We start from the raw sequence: 18,305 nt of genomic DNA, 5'->3' as shown, positions 1-18,305 counted from the left end.
GCTCTGGGGAATGCACTGAGTGCAATCCAGGGGGAATTAAATTGTGTCTAACCGGATCCCACATGCACCTATATCCTCACCCCAAATTCAGTCTTCCCAGTGCCCCATTTCCCTTGTCTCCCTCACATCCACCTTTACCTGGCTCTGTCCTTCCCCCACCATGCACAGAGCAGCTCTGACTTTTTACCACTGCAAAGCTCCAACGGTACATTAGTATTCTCCTTGGCACCTCTAGTACACAGCCTCAGCGGGATTCCACTGATGCCACTGTGCACAGGATCAGAAGTAAAACACCCACAGAGCCAGAAAAACTGGTTTCATGGGGGAGGGAGAAGATACCACACTTACTGCTTCACCTTGGGCTGGTGCTGTGAGCTCCAATCTCCCTGAGCGCGCAGGAAGTCTGAGACAGCTTTTGGTCCATGTGAAATTTGAAAATATTTCAGTTCTATTGCATAAATAAGCACAACTGACTGCAGTTCAAAGTGATGAAAAGTAGCTCACACCTGGCAAGGTAGCTCAAGGTGTGAGTTTGTCTCCTAAGCATCATAGATGGCATGACAGAAGGACTCTGTAAAGACATGACAGTGAGCTGCTGCTGTTACAGTCCAGGAAGGAAGATAACTATGATTTGTAGTCATTTCTAGTTAGAGTCAGGGCTCCCTGATCCTGAGGTTCTGCCTGTCACTGCTGTCTCAGGGCATATTCCCCTGTGTAGAATGCATCCCATCATATATCAAACAGAAGGTATCACTCCCACCTGCACATAAAATCATCTGCCACTGAAATATCCTGCAAGCCAAAGGCACAATGTCCTGCTGGCTGAAGAGTAGGGGTCTGAGGAAATGTGTTCCTAATGAAAATAGCGCAAACCACTAGGCGTCCTATACTGAACGGCTCCTGATAATGACAGGGAACTGTAAGGAAGAAATTATTTTGGTTCTTTGCTAACCGGATAAGATTCCAGAACCATTACAAGAATACTGTTCTGGAGGTTTCTCTAAAACCCTCAACACAATTCACCCCCAGAGGGAAACCTGTTGGTGACTAATCCCTCTGACCTAAAATTCTGCTAACACCGAAACCACTGATGGGCAACATGCAGCCCACTGGGATTGTGCAAGTGCCCTGCAAGACATTCTGCTGACCATTGCCAATGCATAGGGTTGCCAGATTCTGCTGGTTTCCATCTGTATAGTTATTTTCTTACCATTATTACTAAAGTGACGTGTACATAAAGCAAGAACATGTGACGTTGAGTGGGTTATGATTGCACACGTTGACTGTGAGAGCTGTGCACTCCCTCTGCATTCAGTCAGCACACCCCAGAAATTCTACAAATGCAAATGCAGTTAGCATAACAACCCTATCTTGGGAGACTATGGGCCACTCAATAGTCTATGTTGCCCACGATGATCTAGGCACTGGAGTATAGAACACCGTGGTTAATACCACAGGACCTAGACTAAGTATACCTCTAGCACCTCTGCTTCTCTTCAAGTGCCCACTGCACTGTGGTAGCATCACTGGAGAACAAAGCTGGTGTTATTTTGCTCACAGAAAAGATAAAGCAACATGAGTTCCTTTAAGAAGCCTGCAGTTAAGAAGGAGACTTAGTTAAACTAGCTTCTCCAATCTACTAAAGTGAAAAGACCTCATATTTCAGAGTCAAATCTGCCTTCTTTGGCCTTGTATTTAAAGCCAGAGTAGATCACATTTAATCTCTTAATCACTTACCTCCTGCTGCTTCACTTTTTAATCTTTACCAATTCAACGAAAAGAAAAGAAACAGGAGATTCCTAAGGCCAGGATATATAGCTAACAGGGAATCTCTTTCCATTTGGGTCTTTTAGACTGCCACAAAGAGCAGATCAAACAAACATGAGAAGCACATCTACACCTGCAGAAAATCAATTGATAGGGATCTTACCACAGGCCAGATTCTATCAGAGTTGCTTCTTGCTAACTGTCCCTCCAGCTTCCCAAATGAGGCACTTAGCCTGGGAACCTGAACATCCTAGCAACCTGTCCAAATGAACACAGAGATGCTTACACCCATCAGCACTTTCACTGCACTTCTCAGCAAGCATAAACACAAGACTGCCCTTTGAAAAGCTACTCTAGAAGGTTTAGTACAAAGGAGACATAGCCAGGACCAGCACTCTCAAATCCTACAAATGTCCCCCCCCCCCAGCCCCTTTTTGGATTTTCATGCCCACCAGCCTTTAGACTGAGCATCTTTTGTTCAAAGCAAACCCGCTGTTGGACTGACTCTCCTAGCAACTCTAGAAGTCTCTCTCAGCTGTCTGCCTGAGCTCTTCAGGGAAGGTTGGAGTGCCTGTGTGAACCCAGGGAGCTTCAGAGCTAAAAAAATGGACACAGAAGTTACATCAAATCTGTATTAATAGAAATAACTACAAATCTCAAGAAGGAAAGAGGTGTGTTAAGGGCTAAGATTTTGTTATGAGGCAACTGGAAACTGCCTTGAGCTCTGAGATAAGCTGTAAGCACTTAGCATTGTATATTTCCCTGGGTTTTTGCCAAGGCCTCTGCTATCAGCACTATTCATAATCATCAGCTGGGCAGGAAAACTGGTGGCCTGAAGCACTCATTCTTATTGGGGGCAATGTACCTACACCCAGAATTTCACTGGCTACTACCCATGTTATCAGCCCCAAAGGCCGTTCAATGAATGTTCTGAAGTGCTCCTAGCAGGACCCTGGCAGCATTACAACCTGAGAACTAATTTCAGAGGGGAGCCCTTTCAATCTGTAGCTTCACAAAAAAAAAAAAAAAAAAAAGTCCTGTGGCATCTTAAAGACAAAATTTTATTTATTGGATAATGAGACCTTGGGCAAGACCCACACCTAACAAATAAAATAGTTAATCTTTAAGATGCTACAGGACTGCTATCATGTTATCGACAACTGCAGTTTCAAGGGACTATGGCTACCTCCCATTCACCCAGAGCCTCTCTCACAAGAACAGTGGATTAATACAGTCTAAACCCCAGGAAGCCTCATCATACTAAAGGAAGGATTTTCCCGCACCACCACGACTCCTCCCGACCCTCCGGGGATGCTTAAGTATTATATTATATGCATCTGTCCTATCACTGCCAAGCTATGGCTCATGTGGGCACAGGCCTCAGACTGTGTTTCATATTCATCGTGCAAGGCTGCAAGGAGATAACAAATCCATAGATAATATTTTGCATCGGTTCTCTCAAAAGCATGCTTATAGCTGCAGAACCACCACTAGAAAGCAGCAGCTCTTCGCCTCCACATTCTTCTGCTCCTTCCTGAGGCTATATCCACTGTCTGCATACATACCATGCACAGAAAGATTCCCTGAACTACTTACTGTCCCTGGCAGCTGAATGTTAGTTATGTGTTAGCTATTTGAGATTAGGCAGGAGGGGATGTCTCAAATGCAAATGATTTTAGGAGGCCTCAAGTTGAAACTAGTAACTCCACCCTCTAAAATTCCAGCACGTATGTCAACAATCAAAAAATCTCAGCAGGAAGCCTTTGCATTTCCAGTGGCTGAGAGCTCTAGTTTTTTTTTCCAGATTTACTTTGTTCAAGTCCCAACACTGAGGCGTGTGTCAGAAACCAAGGTGAGAACATGATGTTCAACATAGCCCAGACCTCCCACAGAAAATCTAAATCTCAGAATCTCAGCACCATCTATACATGCAAAAGTTAAGATCTGAAATTCACCATTAGTGCAACTCTACCAGTGGAGGCTGCAGCAAAGAGTTTTTACTACTCTTGCCTGATCCTATTCAGACAAATTTTAGAGGACAGTGTGGTAAAAGCATGAGTTACCCATCTATATTAGGGCTATCGCCTTTGCTGGAAGCAGCTGATGGGAGAATTTCAGCCACTTTAAGGAGGAAGGAACTAGAGGGGAATGCTGAGCATAGCAAGCACTCCAGGAAGCTTAGTTGCATCCACACAAACCTGACTTCATATTGACCTTTTCCTTAAAGTTGTTCTAAAATCCTTCCTCTGATTGGTTGCCCAAACTTGTCCAGTGCACCCCCAAACACACAGCTTCCCAAAACACTTGGCTTGCTGTATTTGCTAAACACCCCATGAATATTTCACCCCATCCCCTGAGCTTCCCAACACTGTGCTGTCCTGCCCCAGTTCATAAGCTACCTTCTTTCCAGTCTCAAATCCACCCTTCCAACCCACTCCACAGATGCCCTCTTATTGACCCTGAGCTCCCAGCAAACATTCTGTCCAGTTCTAAACACTGCCAAACCTGCCAACTTACAGGTATCTGTACAAGGCCATCACAATGTCCTCCAGCACCCTCCCCAAAAAGCCTGGTGCATTGTACCTGACATCCCTGCTATGACCCCTGGATATGCCAGCCTGCAAACAGCTTCCCCATCCACCTCCCACTCTCCCTCCCTGTCCCACCTTGTGTAACCCTTGGGAGGCACAGTGGCTGGCCAACTCCCCCATGACATGTAATCCCCACTCAGACACGTACTGCTACCCACTCACAGACCTTTACTCATCCCTACAACAGTGTGGTCCCAAACCCTGTCTTGAATCAGCTGCTAACAGGATGTCTTTTGAGCAGAATCACATCCTCAATACAAGCCATACCCCATTCCACCACTACAACCCATACCCACAGACAGCCACCCTAACCCAGGACCGGCCCCCCTTCCTCCTTCTGCTCCTCCCACCCAGCCCCCTACCCCGGGGACCAGCCCCCCTTTCGTCCTCCTCCTTCCTCCGCCCCCAACCCCTACCCCGGGACCGGCCCCCTTTCGTCCTCCTCCTTCCTCCCCCCCCAGCCCCCTATCCCGGGACCGGCCCCCTTTCGTCCTCCTCCTTCCTCCCCCCCCAGCCCCCTATCCCGGGACCGGCCCCCTTTCGTCCTCCTCCTTCCTCCCCCCCCAGCCCCCTATCCCGGGACCGGCCCCCCTTCCTCCTTCTCCTCCTCCCCCCCCCCAGCCCCCTACCCCGGGACCGGCCCCCCTTCCTCCTTCTCCTCCTCCCCCCCACCAGCCCCCTACCCCGGGACCGGCCCCCCTTCCTCCTTCTCCTCCTCCCCCCCACCAGCCCCCTACCCCGGGACCAGCCCCCCTTCCTCCTCCTCCCTCCTCCCCCCCCCCAGCCCCCTACCCCGGGACCAGCCCCCCTTCCTCCTCCTTCCTCCGCCCCCAACCCCTACCCCGGGACCGGCCCCCTTTCGTTCTCCTCCTTCCTCCCCCCCCCAGCCCCCTATCCCGGGACCAGCCCCCCTTCCTCCTTCTCCTCCCCCCCCCCCCCAGCCCCCTACTCCGGGACCAGTCCCCTTTCGTCCTCCTCCCCCCCCAGCCCCCTATCCCGGGACCGGCCCCCCTTCCTCCTCCACTCCCCCACCACCACCTATCCTGGAACCGCCCCCACATCCCGGGACGGGCCCCCCCCTTCCCAGCCCCCTATCCTGGGACCGGCCCGCGCCGGTACCTTCTTGGGCGCCTTGGTGACCGTGGCCATGAAGGAGAACTTCTCGGCGTCCTCGATCTCCTTGGCCTGCTTCACCTCGTCCCCGCCGGCCAAGTCCGGCCCCGACATCGTGGCGCTGCGGCAGGGGCCGAGGCGTGGGGGGGAGGGGGAAGCAGCCGCCGCCGACAGGCCGGGCCCGGGAGCGCGGAGGGAGGAGAGTCCGGCCCCGCCGGCTGCAAGTGCTCTGCAGCAGCGAGACTACGGCCGTGGCGCGCTCCGGCACTGGGCGGGGCCTGACACCGGCGTACGTTATGCGTCACACGCACGGGGCGGTGACGAGCGTCACTCGCTTCGCCCGGGGCGGGCCGGGAGCCGCGGCGACTCCTTGCGGAGAAGAGTCGGAACGAGGTGGGTTCGCTGAGGCGCCACCTGGCGTTTCGGTGGCGTTTGGCTGCGGGGTGTGGGACTGCCTGAGCGGGGCTTGGCACTGGACTTCTCCCCTCGGGGCGCTGTTGGTGGGGGGGGCGGGCTGCTCGGTTTGGGGCTTTACTTGGTTCGGGGTGTTGCAGGGTTGGGGCGCTGATTGGTTTGAGGGGCGCCGCTTGAATTGGGGTGTTACAGGGGTGGGTGGTGCTCGGTTTAACGGTGTAACAGAGGTTGGGGGCTCTGCTTGGTTTGGAGTGTGGCAAGGTTGGGGCGTTACTCGGTTTGGAGGATCTGCTTGGTTCTGGGGTCTTCCAGGACTGGAGTGATATTTGTTTTGGGGGGTGCTGCCTACTTTGCGGTGTTGCAGGGTTGGGGTGCTACTGGATTTGTGGGGCTTGGGGGGTTGGAATGCTGATTGCTCGGAGGGGTGCTGCTTGATTTGGGGTGTTGCAAGGTTGGGGGCACTGCTTTGTTGAGTGATGCTGGGATGGGGTGGACCTACTGAGCAGGGGGGAATCATTGCTAGTTTGAGGGTGTTGCAAGGTTGGGTTTGTGCTGCTCAGTTTGGGAGGGTTGTTACTGGGCAGAGGAGGTGTGTCTAGAGCAGGGGAGCAACTGTGGGGGCTGAGCTTAGTATAGAGGCAACGCATGGGCAGACCTGGGACCCAGAGAGATCTGAGCCAGCCCAGATTAGGATTGCCAGCTTCATAAAGGCACAAAGCCGAAGGTACCAAACACCTTTGTCCCACCCCTTCTCAAGGCCCCATCGTTGCTCCCTCCCTTCCCTGAAGTTCAGCCCTTCTCACTCCATCCCTCCTCCCTCCCTCAGTTTCACCCAGCAGGGGTAGGGGTGAAGGCTCCAGCTTGGGCTGTGGGCTCTGGGAAGGAGCCAGGGATGAGTTTGGCGTACAGGAGGGGGTGTGGGGCTTGGGGTGCAAGGGGGAAGGCTCGGGGGGGGGAGCTAAGGATGAGGGATTTCGGATGGAGGAGCAGGCTCTGGGCTGGGGCAGATGATTGACATGACGGGGAGGTGCAAGTGCTGGGCTGCAGCCGGTGATGAGGAGTTTTTGGGGGCTAGGAAGGAGCACGGGGCTGAGACAAGTGTTGGGGAATAGGAGAGGGTGCAGGGTCCAGGCGGTGCTCACCTAAGGTGGCTCCTGGGAAACATCCAGCAGGTCCCGGTGGTTCCTAGGCTGCAGGCCAGGGATGCTCCTCACACTGCCAATGCCCACAGGCACTGTCCCAGTCCAGAGGCCGCAGTCAGCACCCAAACTCCCTCCCAGAGCCTGCACCCCTTCCTCCAACCCTGTCTTAGACTGGGGGGAGGGATGCAAGCACTGGATGTTTTGGTTGACACAAACCTGCCGCCCCTGCTCTCATGGATAAGCAACTGGTTAAAAGGTAGAAAACAAGGGTATGGGAATAAATGGTCAGTGTATAGACTCGAGGGAGGTAACAAGTGTGTCCCCAGGGGGTCAATATAGGGATTAGGCCCAGCCACCACATTCATAAATGATCTAGAAGAATGGGGTAACCGGGAGGTGGCAAAATTTGTAGCTGACACAAAATAACTCCAAATAGTTAAGTCCAAATCAAACTGTGAAGAGCTACCAAAACTGGGTGTCCGGGCATCACAGTGGCCAATGAAATTCAGTGTTGATAAATGCAAAGCTATGCCCATTGAAAAACATATCTCTAACAATACATATAAAATGATGGGGTCTGGATTAACTTGGTCTCTGAAAATTTGCACTAAATGTGCTGTAGTAGTCAAAAAATCTAACAGAGTGTTAGGAATCATTAAGGGATAGAGAATAAGGCAGAAATATCACGTTGACTCTGTACAAATCCATGGCATGTCCACATCCTTAATAGTGTCTATGGATGTAGTCACCCCAGGTCAAAAAAAAAATCAGAATCAGAAAAGTTACAGCAAAGGGCAACAAAAATTATTAGTGGTAGGGAACAGCTTCCATATAAGGAAAGATTAGTAAGATTGGGACTGTCGGATTGGAAAGGAGACAACTCAGGGTGGATAGGGTAGAGGTTGATAAAATCACTATTGGTGTGGAGAAAGATAAGGACGCATTTACTCCTCCTAACACAAGAACGAGGGGTTGCCAAATGAAATTAATAGGCAGCAGATTTAACATAAAATGAAGTGTTTCCTCACACAATACAAAATCAATCTGTGGAACTCCTTGCCAGAGGGTGTTGTGGCAGGCAAGACTATAACAGTTTGAGAAGGAGCTACATAAGTTCATGGAGGTGAAGTCCATCGATAGCTGTCAGGACAGGCAGGGTTGGTGCCCCACATATCTCTTTGCCAGAAGCTGGCAGGGGGTAATAGGATGGATGACTTGATAATTGCTTGTTCTCTTCATTCCATAGGTGCTGACTTCCCCTTTAGTGGGGGGTGAGGGGATGCTTGACTCCCCCCCTGCTCTGCCCCCTCTCTACCCCTTCCCCAAGCTCCTGCCCCCATCCCACCTTTTTCCACTTCTGTGCTGCCCCACATTCCCCCTTCCACCAAGCCACTGCTCCACCTCTTCCCTGCCTCTTTCCACTTCTGAGCACCATCCCAGACCTGTTCCTCCTTGTTTGCAGAGGGCGGAGGGAGGGGGTGGGGCAGTTGATCAGCAGGGAAGAGACACTGCGGGGAGGGCAGACAGAGAGAGAGAGAGATGCTCTTGGTGTTAATGCTAATTTTTCTCCATGGATGTGCCAGCCTCAAAGCACCCACGGAGTTGGTGTCTATGGTACATTCCCTCTGAAGCACCTGGCATCGGCCACTCTCAGTAGACAGACTACTGGACTAGATGGACCAGTATCTCGCCTCATATGCTCCTTCTTGTGAAGAAATAAGCAAGATCTAAGGGCAAGGAGAGGGATTTTCCAGATTCGCAGGCAATCCAGTTGATGAAATAGCCTGAGAAGAGGAGATTGGTCAGTTCCCTGCAACGTAGAAACCCCTCTGAAACATGCAGCTGCCAATAAACACCAAGGCAGGCAAATGCCCAGACCCCGACAGATGCCCAGCTACTGGGATGGGCTTTATCAGCTGGCAGTAAGATGGCAGTGTGTAGCCGCACACAGTGTAAGCTTAGGGCTTGCTGGCAGGGCAAGGCCGCTAGGTGGTGCCATTGTTCTTCTCTGCACTGCTGCAAGTAGGTGTCTTTCCTAGGCCTATAGGCCCTTTTATAGCTTCCCCCCCTCTGAATTATACTCACATGTTTTAGAGGCTGACACAATTCTCTGTCCTGTCCAGATTTTTATGAAATAACATCTCTGGTTGGCTGGAGCTGGCCTCTCTCTGCTCATGGACTTGGGGCGTAGGAATGTCCTCCCAGCGGATGTTTTAGTTTCTCATGCATTTGGGCCTAGTTTCCCAGCAGCGTGGCTGCAGCATGCTATGTTTTGTTCCAGGGAAAGGTGCCCTTGCTCTGGCTTATTTATACCTGGCCCTGCAGATTTCCAAGACCAGCATCTGATGGAGTGAGTCTGTGCTCACGAAAGCTCATGCTCAAAACTTTTCTGTTAGTCTATCCGGTGTCACAGGACCCTTCGTTGCTGTTACAGATCCAGACTAACACGGCTACCCCTCCGATACTTAACAGAAAAGAGAGTTTGCATAAAGAAAGGTTCCTCTTTGCTTCCCTGTGACTTCTTACCCTTGGGAATAATGCTGCCTTTTCCACTACCCAGCAGAAGACAGCGAGAACAAGACAAGCTAGTACACAAACAGATCAAAAGAGGACATGAAATTGGACCCCAGCGAAGAAGTGCTGCTGTTGATACTACCCATGCAACAGAGGCCGAATCAGAAACATTCAGTCTTTGTTTAGGGACCTCAAATTATGGAGAGTCCACCCATCGCTCTAGTTCAGACTAGCAAGGGACCCAACAAGGGTCCCTCCAGGTTCCCAGCTAGGGAGAGCAGAGTGCCCCACAGACATTGATATATGAACATTTTAGGATGTGTACTTACATATGTCTAAATCCAACTCCTGGACTGGAGAATGAACCCTCATGTTTGCCACAGGCCATGCCAAATACCTATTCTTGCACCTCAGGCTGTATTCTGTCCGAACCTGATGGAATAGCAGCAAATGAACTGATGGTTGGTTTAAGTCACATGTTTCATAGTTCTGAATGATTATGTTGATTTAGTAGATTCTTTTTCTAAATAGTTCACCATATGCCCCGTATCTTAGAGAGACATGGTTGCTCCAGGGATCATATAGGAGCTGTCATTTTATCATATCTTTAGGAGTTTAAACTACACAGGACTGGCTGTTGGGTGGAACTACACTTGCCATAGAAATGTCCTGCCTAATGTGGAGAGGTGCTGGCATTTCCATCATTGGTATCAGAAGTGGTGGCTCAGCTGAGGACAACTGTTTCAGAGCTGAAACTTCTGCACAAGTGTCAGTAAGTCAAATGAATGTTACTGTTTTAAGAGAAATGCTGGGAAGGCATTGCCTTCCTGAGTGAGATGCAGAGAGTATCTCTAGGTTGTATTTATCGGCGCCTTCCCCATTGGAAGGTTGGAGCGCTTGCTGTGAACATCAAAGGGAACAAAGTGGGGAAGTGGGAAGGGGACCCAGCAGAGTGGCCGGTGTGTTGTGCTCAGATTGAGTTGGTATGGGGATTGTGGCAGCTTTGCTGGGAGAAGGAGGGTTGGAGAATAACGTTAATAAAATCCCAGTTTTACAACCACCCCTAGTCTGGAAGTGTAACACAGCCACTACCCAGGAGTGAAATACCACCCAAGGGGACTGGCTCATTCTTTATTTCAGTCCTGGGAGGCATCGGATTAGCCCGTGTAGAGGGAAATGCAAATCCAGCCCATAGGCTGGGCCCAGTGGAGTAAGGCCAAGGTGGAAGGGGCAGGGCCCAGAGCAATCAGCCCTTAGGACTGCCCACACCATGGCACTGTCCCCACACACAACCACATGGAGTGGCAGAGCAGGGGACCAGAGCTCCAGTCTGCATCAATGACCAACGTAGCAGCAGCGGTGGCCAGAGTGTTGGGCTCCTGTGAAATGCTGGTCCCCGTGCAGCTGCCCCCCTTCTCTCCCCGCACCCGTCAGCAGGCCTGGCTCGGGCTCACTTTCATGCACAGGTAGATGAAGAACCTAACTTGGGAGAGCACTTTGAAACAGAAGGGAGTGACCTTGCTACATCCCATCCTGTTGGCAGCACGGAGCAAGGAGCTGTCTGCCCACCCTACAGTGCATCTCATCTCATCTCATCTCATCTCGTGGGAGAAGCACTTGCAAATTCAAAGGCACTGAGGAACTGAGCTGGAAATTTCCGCAGCGTCCCTAACCCCAGACCCAGAGCCCACAGTTCAGGATCCCATGCCCCATTCAGTCCTCAGCATCTCTCGATGCTGGCAGCATGGCTAATGCTCAGCTTCCCAGCAGCGTGCTAGGCCAGGCCTTACCTTTGGTGTTGCAAAACGTCCAATCTGCTGAGCTTGGATTGTTCCAGAGCTGGCCTCTCTTCTGGGCAACCCCCATATTTGAGGGGGACTATCTCCAGCAGCAACTGCGTCTCTTAAACAGATTCCATTCAAAGTCTCCTGTATTTCCTCCTCTTTGCAAGTAAGTCGGCGTAAAGCCACGGTAGCGCTTTGGAGGAAGCCAGCCAAGCTCTCTTCTCAGAATCACAACAGCAGCCTGCAAGCCACTGAGATGGTTATCACAGAAGTATCAGCACAAAGACTCTCGAAGGAAACTTTGGGTTACTCTCTTTGTTGGGGCCTCCACCTGACCTGATCTGGTCCCCTGGAGATGCCTTTTCTAGGGCCCTTGATAACCAAGAGCTGTCCCAGGGCCCCATACTATCAGTAGCTGCATTTCTGGCATGTGACCAAGACTTGTAGGTTCTCCAGGGTTTTCCTTAAAGTCCCCCGGCTCCTGAAGCCAGGTCACAAGAGGAGATGCTGAGCTTGCTTGTTTTTTTCCCTCCATTGTGACTGAAGGAAAGTGCTAGAAAATCCAACCCTGAAGGGGCTCTCCCAGTTTCTGCGCCTAATTCTAGTCTTTGAAAAAAAAAATGACAAGAGTCTTCAGTCAAGCTGACTCATCTCTTGTGAATGCTTGTGGTTGGCGGTGCTACATACTGGAAAGTCCCTTTGCAGCTGAAGCAAAAGCATCCTTCCCAGACTCCTTTAGGGGAGACAGCAGTTTGCATCAGAGCATAACAGCACAGCAATCACCATAGCATGTCAGAAAGGGCCCATCTAACCTTGACAAGGGTCCAGGCCAGGTGATTCCAAGGACAATGCAGGATAGCACTGAGTGGACATTTGTTCTCCCCTGTCAGCTGGTAGGTGGCTTATGCCTTGAAGCAGGAGATTTTATACCCCCTTATCACTTTTATCTTTTCTAATAGTGAAGACTTTTGTCACCGATCTGACGCTGTGCTGCTTAATCCTGTATGCACTTTTGGAAGATCTCTCTCACAAATGAGCGTATCAGGTGGGGGATACAACGCAGCCCATGGACTCCATGATCTAGTCCCTCAGGTGGCCTAAATCATTTTAGCCGTGTGGAAGTCAATGGAGCTGCAGCAATTTACTCCAGCTAAGGATCTGGCTGGATACCTAGTACCAGGCTAATTGTCTGTAGTATAAAACCAAAGTGCTTCCTCTAGACCCCCTGCTGCCTCCTCTGTGGCCTCTTCGAGAGTGAAAGCAAGGCACTGTGCGGTTGCGGGAGGGAGGTGGGAAGCAGAGAGGGAAGGGAGTGGATTCGTGGTGGGACGGGACATTGGAGCTGTGGACATAAGGGGGAATGGGCAGAGGGGAGTGGATAGTGTAGCAGCCACCAGACTGAAGGTATCCTGCCTCCTGCCCTGAGATACAGGTCAAGGATGAAGCATAGTGCAGTCTGTGCCACGCCCTTATGAGGTAAGAGAAGGAAACTGGAACAGATGAAGCCGTTTCAATTCCAGCCCTTGGAAGGAGACCAGGCAGCTGCAAATATTCCCTGCACCGAGTTGCCTGGCAGGGAAGTCAGAGAGAGTGGAATCCTGCCTGAGGCACCAGAAGTACAGTCCCTGGGCCAGCTCATCAGCAGATGTAAATTCGTGTGGTGTAGCTTAGTGCCAGCTCCACTGAATTTATGCTGATTTACACTATCAGAGGACCTGGCCCAGGCAGCCAGCTGCCTCCTGGGTTTTGTTTAGCATTTCTTACAGCCGGGGCAGAGGGAGAGTTGGAGTGAATGGGAGGGCACAAAAGAGTGGTTGAATGAGGGGTGACAGTATCTACCCTGCTAACCAAAGGGACACTCTGCTGGGCTGGTGTTTCCCACCCTTGACCCAAACACTGGCCCCTTCGGGAAGCACCTCACCAGCTACCCGCCTCAGTCTGGCAATGGGCCTTCTCTCTCCCCCTGGCTGGAGCACTGGGTGGGCAAAATAACTCCTTCTGCCGGGTGCACCTAAGACAGAGTGGGAATGCTGTGGGGCTGGCTGGCGGGAGGCCTCCAGGAATGGATAAATATCAGAGGCAGGCGCTAATATCATTTCCCCCTGTAATTGGTGTCAGCAGAGACAGGGCTCTGGCAAACCCTGGTCCCCCAGCTCTAGCTCTCAAGATGGGCCCATTCTCATGCCCCGGCGCCAGGTGGGAAGCTGCTGCCCTCCCTCCATGCAAGGCAGTCCACGGAGGGGAATTTTGTAACCTCTGGATTATTGGCGGGAGCACAAACCACAGCAGCGTTACTCTCTGCCCACAGCGGTTGCAAGATCCCTTAGATATTTCCAGCCTTCATGGAGCATTGACAGACCCAACAAACTCACAGGCTGCAGTCTTGATTGCACAAGAGCTCACGGCTTCCCAGGAGCCTGCACAAGACTCTCCCAGCACAAGGTGCTGAAGGGAATGGGGAGGCAGAGCTGGTGCTGGGGGCATTCGCACATGCTCCAGGTCCTGGCCTCTCCCAGCAGGGATCTGGTTGGGCATGTCACAGGAGCAAGGCCCACTGTCTGCAGCAAGGTAGAATGGGCCCCTACTGGAGAGCAAGTGCAGGTCAGATTCTCCCACTGCTACTCTCTCCCTGGCCCCATCACTAAGGATAAGACTCCACATCACCCCTCTCTTCAGCATCATCCCTCCCCTCCAAGCAGACTCCACTGCCACCTCCCCATCACACCTCCAGCGCAGGCACCTGACCAGAGCTACCTGCAGTCCCTGTGCTCAGCTCACCAACCTTGTTTACGCTGGGTGACTGGAGAGGCTGTGCCAGAAGAGAGCAGTGGGGAAGCAGGACCGTGCCACCTCAGGAGCACCTTGCAGGAGCGAAGCCTTGTGGGCGTCCCTCAGCAAAGGGTTCAGACTGCTCCAAGCTGCAGTGGAAGTACGGCAGAGAGGCCAAAAGGCAGAGCTCAGCATTGCCTAGGCAGCCTACCCCTGGGAGGGCAGAGGAAGAGGCTGCAGATGCTGTTAACCCTTGCAGAGCCCATGGGACATCAGAGGAGCAGAAAGAATGTCATTTTAGAGGAGGGAATCGTTTCCTTCCCGGGCAGGTTGATTTCCCACCCTCATTTCTCTCTAGGTAGGAGACAGGACTTTAGCAGTAAGTCCATGGCCCTGTTCAGTCATCAGACCACCTTCTGTTCATGGTACCCTTTTCCCCATAAGCCTGGCTTCCAGGGCATCCTATGGGGTGGGGTGCTACTTTGCATAAGTAATGGGGATAAATGCTTGCACTTGGGGTCAGATTTCAATCCAGTCCTGCCTTGGGATCAACTCCATGATCCCCTGCATGCCCGGTGAGCTCAGGACCAGTTTTTTGAAGGTTCAGCACCTGCCACTGGAGCTGGATTTTTCAAGAGCTCAGCTTCTCTTTAGGCCCCACCTACACTAGCAAGTTGCACTATATCAGTCATGCAGGGTATGTCCCCAGCCAGCTCCCTTTGTGTTGATACAGTCATAACAATATAAAAAATAATTGGGGCTTAGCCCTAGAGTACTGGTCTGTGACTCAGGACACCTGCCTTGCCACGGGCTTGCTGGATAACCTTGGGCACGTCACATCACTGTCTGCCTCAATGTCCCCGTGTGTAAAACAAGGATACTGATCACAAAGGAGGTTAAGTGCTTTGAGGCCTAGTGAGGAAAAGTGCCAGGGAGGAGCCTCACATTTGTATAGGTGTTTATACCTATATAGCAAGAATCCTGTGCAGATACAACATCGCCATCCGCCTGCACATCTGCATCCATAGAAAACGAGCCACAATTATCTGTAGCCCCATCCATGCATGCCGCTGCCTGGAGATATAAAGTGGATAGCCACACACTTGCAGGGTTCTAGACGCAAGATTTGTATCCACATCCACAAAAATGAGGCACAGATGTCAGCCTCCACATCACTGGAGACCAGTGGATTTCTGTGGATTTTCAGTGCTCTAACTAAAGCTAGAGGAAGGGAAATAAACTATGTTGGTCACAAGGCAGTGCCCTGAAGCACACCTTTTGGTGGCCTAGGATGGCCCTGCAAGCCCAGATTCCCACTGGACTCTCGGGCTATGGCTGCACTGTAGCCATAACTTAAAATAACTTACACGAGTTGTGCAGTACAGAGGGTGTGTTGCACAAATTGCATAAGCCAAACGGCACCAAAGTTCAAAATAAGCGGCTAGTTGGAAGTTTCCACTATTCCTCTCTTGAGGAGGGGTAGTGGAAACGGAATACCATGCTCAAAATATACAAATATATCCCAAAATAGCAAGCACAGTGTAGCCATAACCTCACAGTATACCAGTGGTTTATTCCCAGAACAAAGTACTTAGCTCAAGATCCCTCCTGTGCAGGAAATATTTATTAGCTCATTTTGACGGCTCTGGATAGCATTCAGGATTCGCTTCTTCTAGGAGTTGGGTGCAAATTCAGACCAGCCACTGCACCTAACTCCACATTCAACACAACCACCCCCAGCTGGTATATTGAGTCAGATAACCTTGCCCTTCTTGTGCTCAGGAGTCCCACAACCCCCTCCTCCTGGGGCTGGGGTTAACTCAGGCTGGCTGCAAGTCTCAGCCAGCTTCTTCCCAGCAGATCCCTTTCCCCTACACAGGCCTGGAAAGACAAGCAGGTGAGGGTGGGAGCACTGGCTGTGGCCCATCTCCTCAGAACAGGGGCCGCCGAGCCACAGGCGGCTCTTTGAGCCATTAAGTGCGGCTCCTCCTCAGAGCCGTGTGCCAGGAGTGCCGCCCACCGCTCTGCACACGCGCCCCAATGCTTGGCGGCGGAGGTAGCAGCTCTGCTGAGTCGGACAGCATTTAGTCAGCAGTGGGGGTAGAGGGGTGGTGCTGGGGATTCCTGACTCAGGTGAGGGCATTGATCCACTTATTATGTATTTATGTGTATCTCTCTATAGGTATATATTGTTTCTAGATAGATACAAATAAATATATAACACCTGGCTCTTTGCATTCTATCCGTGGCTTTTTATCCCTAACTGGTTGGCCGCCCTTGCCTTACAAGTACCCCTGCAGTGAGCTCTGGTAGCCTTTTCTCAGGCCCATGTGCTCATCAGTCAGTTAGCTGCCAAGCGGCCGCCTAGGAAGTGAGCCCCTTTTGAGCTAGGTGGTGAAGTACCTTGTGGAGCTGGGCATTAAGCACTACAGCTGGATTGAGATGGGTGTGCGCTCCTGAAAGAAGCCCCTCATGAAGAGACTGCGCCAGCCACCTCCTGACAAGACATCTGACACTTCTGTACTGGGGTAACTACAGATGCACTGGGGGCTCTTGGTGTAACCGTTTCGGTGTCAAATCCTCTCCTCCTGACCTGGCTAGATGCTAGACTTGTTCAAGCATGTTGGATTAGGTATGGGGCATCCAAATGAGGGCCGGCTGTTCCAACCAGCTCTGCAGCCTCTGTGGGGACCATGAAGCGCCCTCCCGGCGATCCGGCCCCGGTACTCAGCTGAGAATGGAAACTTTCGGTACACTCTAGCCCTGGTGTGTCACATCAGCACACGTAAGGGAGGAAGTAACACCTCATTGTTGTGTCCTGTTTGCTAACGTGTGAGGCGGCTTGTGGGTGCTAGGTGGCATCTCTGGCATTCGGGTGTAATAAGCAATTAGATGCACAGCACGGGGGATTTTTGTTTATTGCACTGTCATCTAGAGCAGTAGTTAGTGTGGTCTTTACCTGGGCTTGCCAACCCTCCAGGATTGGCCTGGGGTGTCCAGGAATTGGCATCAGTCTGCAAGTGGCTATTGAAAGCAATGCAGGAGATTTTTAGTAAGACATTTAAGAAAATGATGTGACATCATGTTGGGGTGGGGGGGGAGGAAATCTGCTGGAATAGCTTCAGTTAGCGTTGGCAACCCTATCTTCACCCCAGTGTTCTAGCGAGACACCGATGTGCCCCACACACTGTGTTAGCTAAGTGGCCACGCCCAGCTGTTAATGGAAATCATAAGTTAGTTTATGGTGTGTATGAGCTAGCATGTACGTAGCTGCCCGAGAGTGCATGCAGGGTGGGTGTGTGGGTGCTCATGCCAGCATGTCATGGTCTGTTGATGCCGTGTCACAATACCACACTGGTGCAACCTGCCCGATCATGCCACAGTGAGGCTGAGTTGTGATGCACTGACACTGCTTCCTGCAACATGATGGTCCGACGCCAGGTGGTGATGTGACATACACTGCACGGGGACGAGGCTCTGGCATGAAATGAGGATACCCACCCAACCGTGGCAGGTCCTGGTTTGTACCCAGGCCGCACCACAGTGGAGCTTCATCGTAAAAATAATAGCTTTCCCCACAGCACGCATGAAAAGGTGCATTGTGAACAAGACACGAGAAGTCATTCTTCCACTCTGCTCTGCACTGGTGAGGCCTCAGCTGGAGTATTGTGTCCAGTTCTGGGCACCACAGTTCAAAAAAGATGTGGAGAAACTAGAGAGGGTCCAGAGAAGAGCGACAAGAATGATTAAAGGTCTAGAGAATGTGACCTATGAAAAAAGGTTGAAAGAATTGGGCTTGTTGAGTTTGGAAAAGAGAAGATTGAGGGGAGACATGATAGCAGTTTTCAGGTAGCTAAAAGGGAGTCGTGAGGAGGAAGGAGAAAACTTGTTCTTCTTGGCCTCTGAGGATAGAACAAGAAGCAACGGGCTTAAACTGCAGCAAGGGAGGTTTAGGTTGGACATTTGGAAAAAGTTCCTAACTGTCAGGGCGGTCAAACAGTGGAATAAATTGCCATGGGAGGTTGTGGAATCTCCATCGCTGGAGATATTTAAGACAGGTTAGATAGATGTGTATCAGGGATGGTTTAGACAGTACTTGGTCCTGCCATTGGGGCAGGGGGCTGGACTTGATGGCCTCTCGAGGTCCCTTCCAGTCCTAGTGTTCTATAATTCTATGATTCTATGCCAGGCTGCTGCCATGTCCTGCTCCA

General features: G+C 51.5%; 1 protein-coding gene across 2 annotated transcripts in view; it reads right to left on the bottom strand.

The window, feature by feature from the left end:
* AHCYL1 (adenosylhomocysteinase like 1) overlaps nt 1-5,859 on the bottom strand; it is a 40,618-nt gene extending 34,759 nt beyond the window's left edge. Inside the window, exon 1 of one of the 2 annotated variants that reach the window (XM_074977455.1) lies at nt 5,478-5,859. In XM_074977455.1, the coding sequence (XP_074833556.1) occupies nt 5,478-5,585 (108 nt within the window). In that variant the 5' untranslated portion in view covers nt 5,586-5,859. The remainder of the gene's footprint in view (nt 1-5,477) is intronic. The other variant, XM_074977454.1, reaches the window with a different exon arrangement.
* Between the last annotated feature and the right edge of the window lie 12,446 nt (nt 5,860-18,305).

This window comes from Carettochelys insculpta, chromosome 26 (assembly GCF_033958435.1).
Source record: "Carettochelys insculpta isolate YL-2023 chromosome 26, ASM3395843v1, whole genome shotgun sequence".
NCBI lineage: Eukaryota > Metazoa > Chordata > Testudines > Carettochelyidae > Carettochelys > Carettochelys insculpta.
The sequence above is the reverse complement of the archived record's forward strand: the minus strand, read 5'-3'. Positions and strand labels throughout refer to the sequence as shown.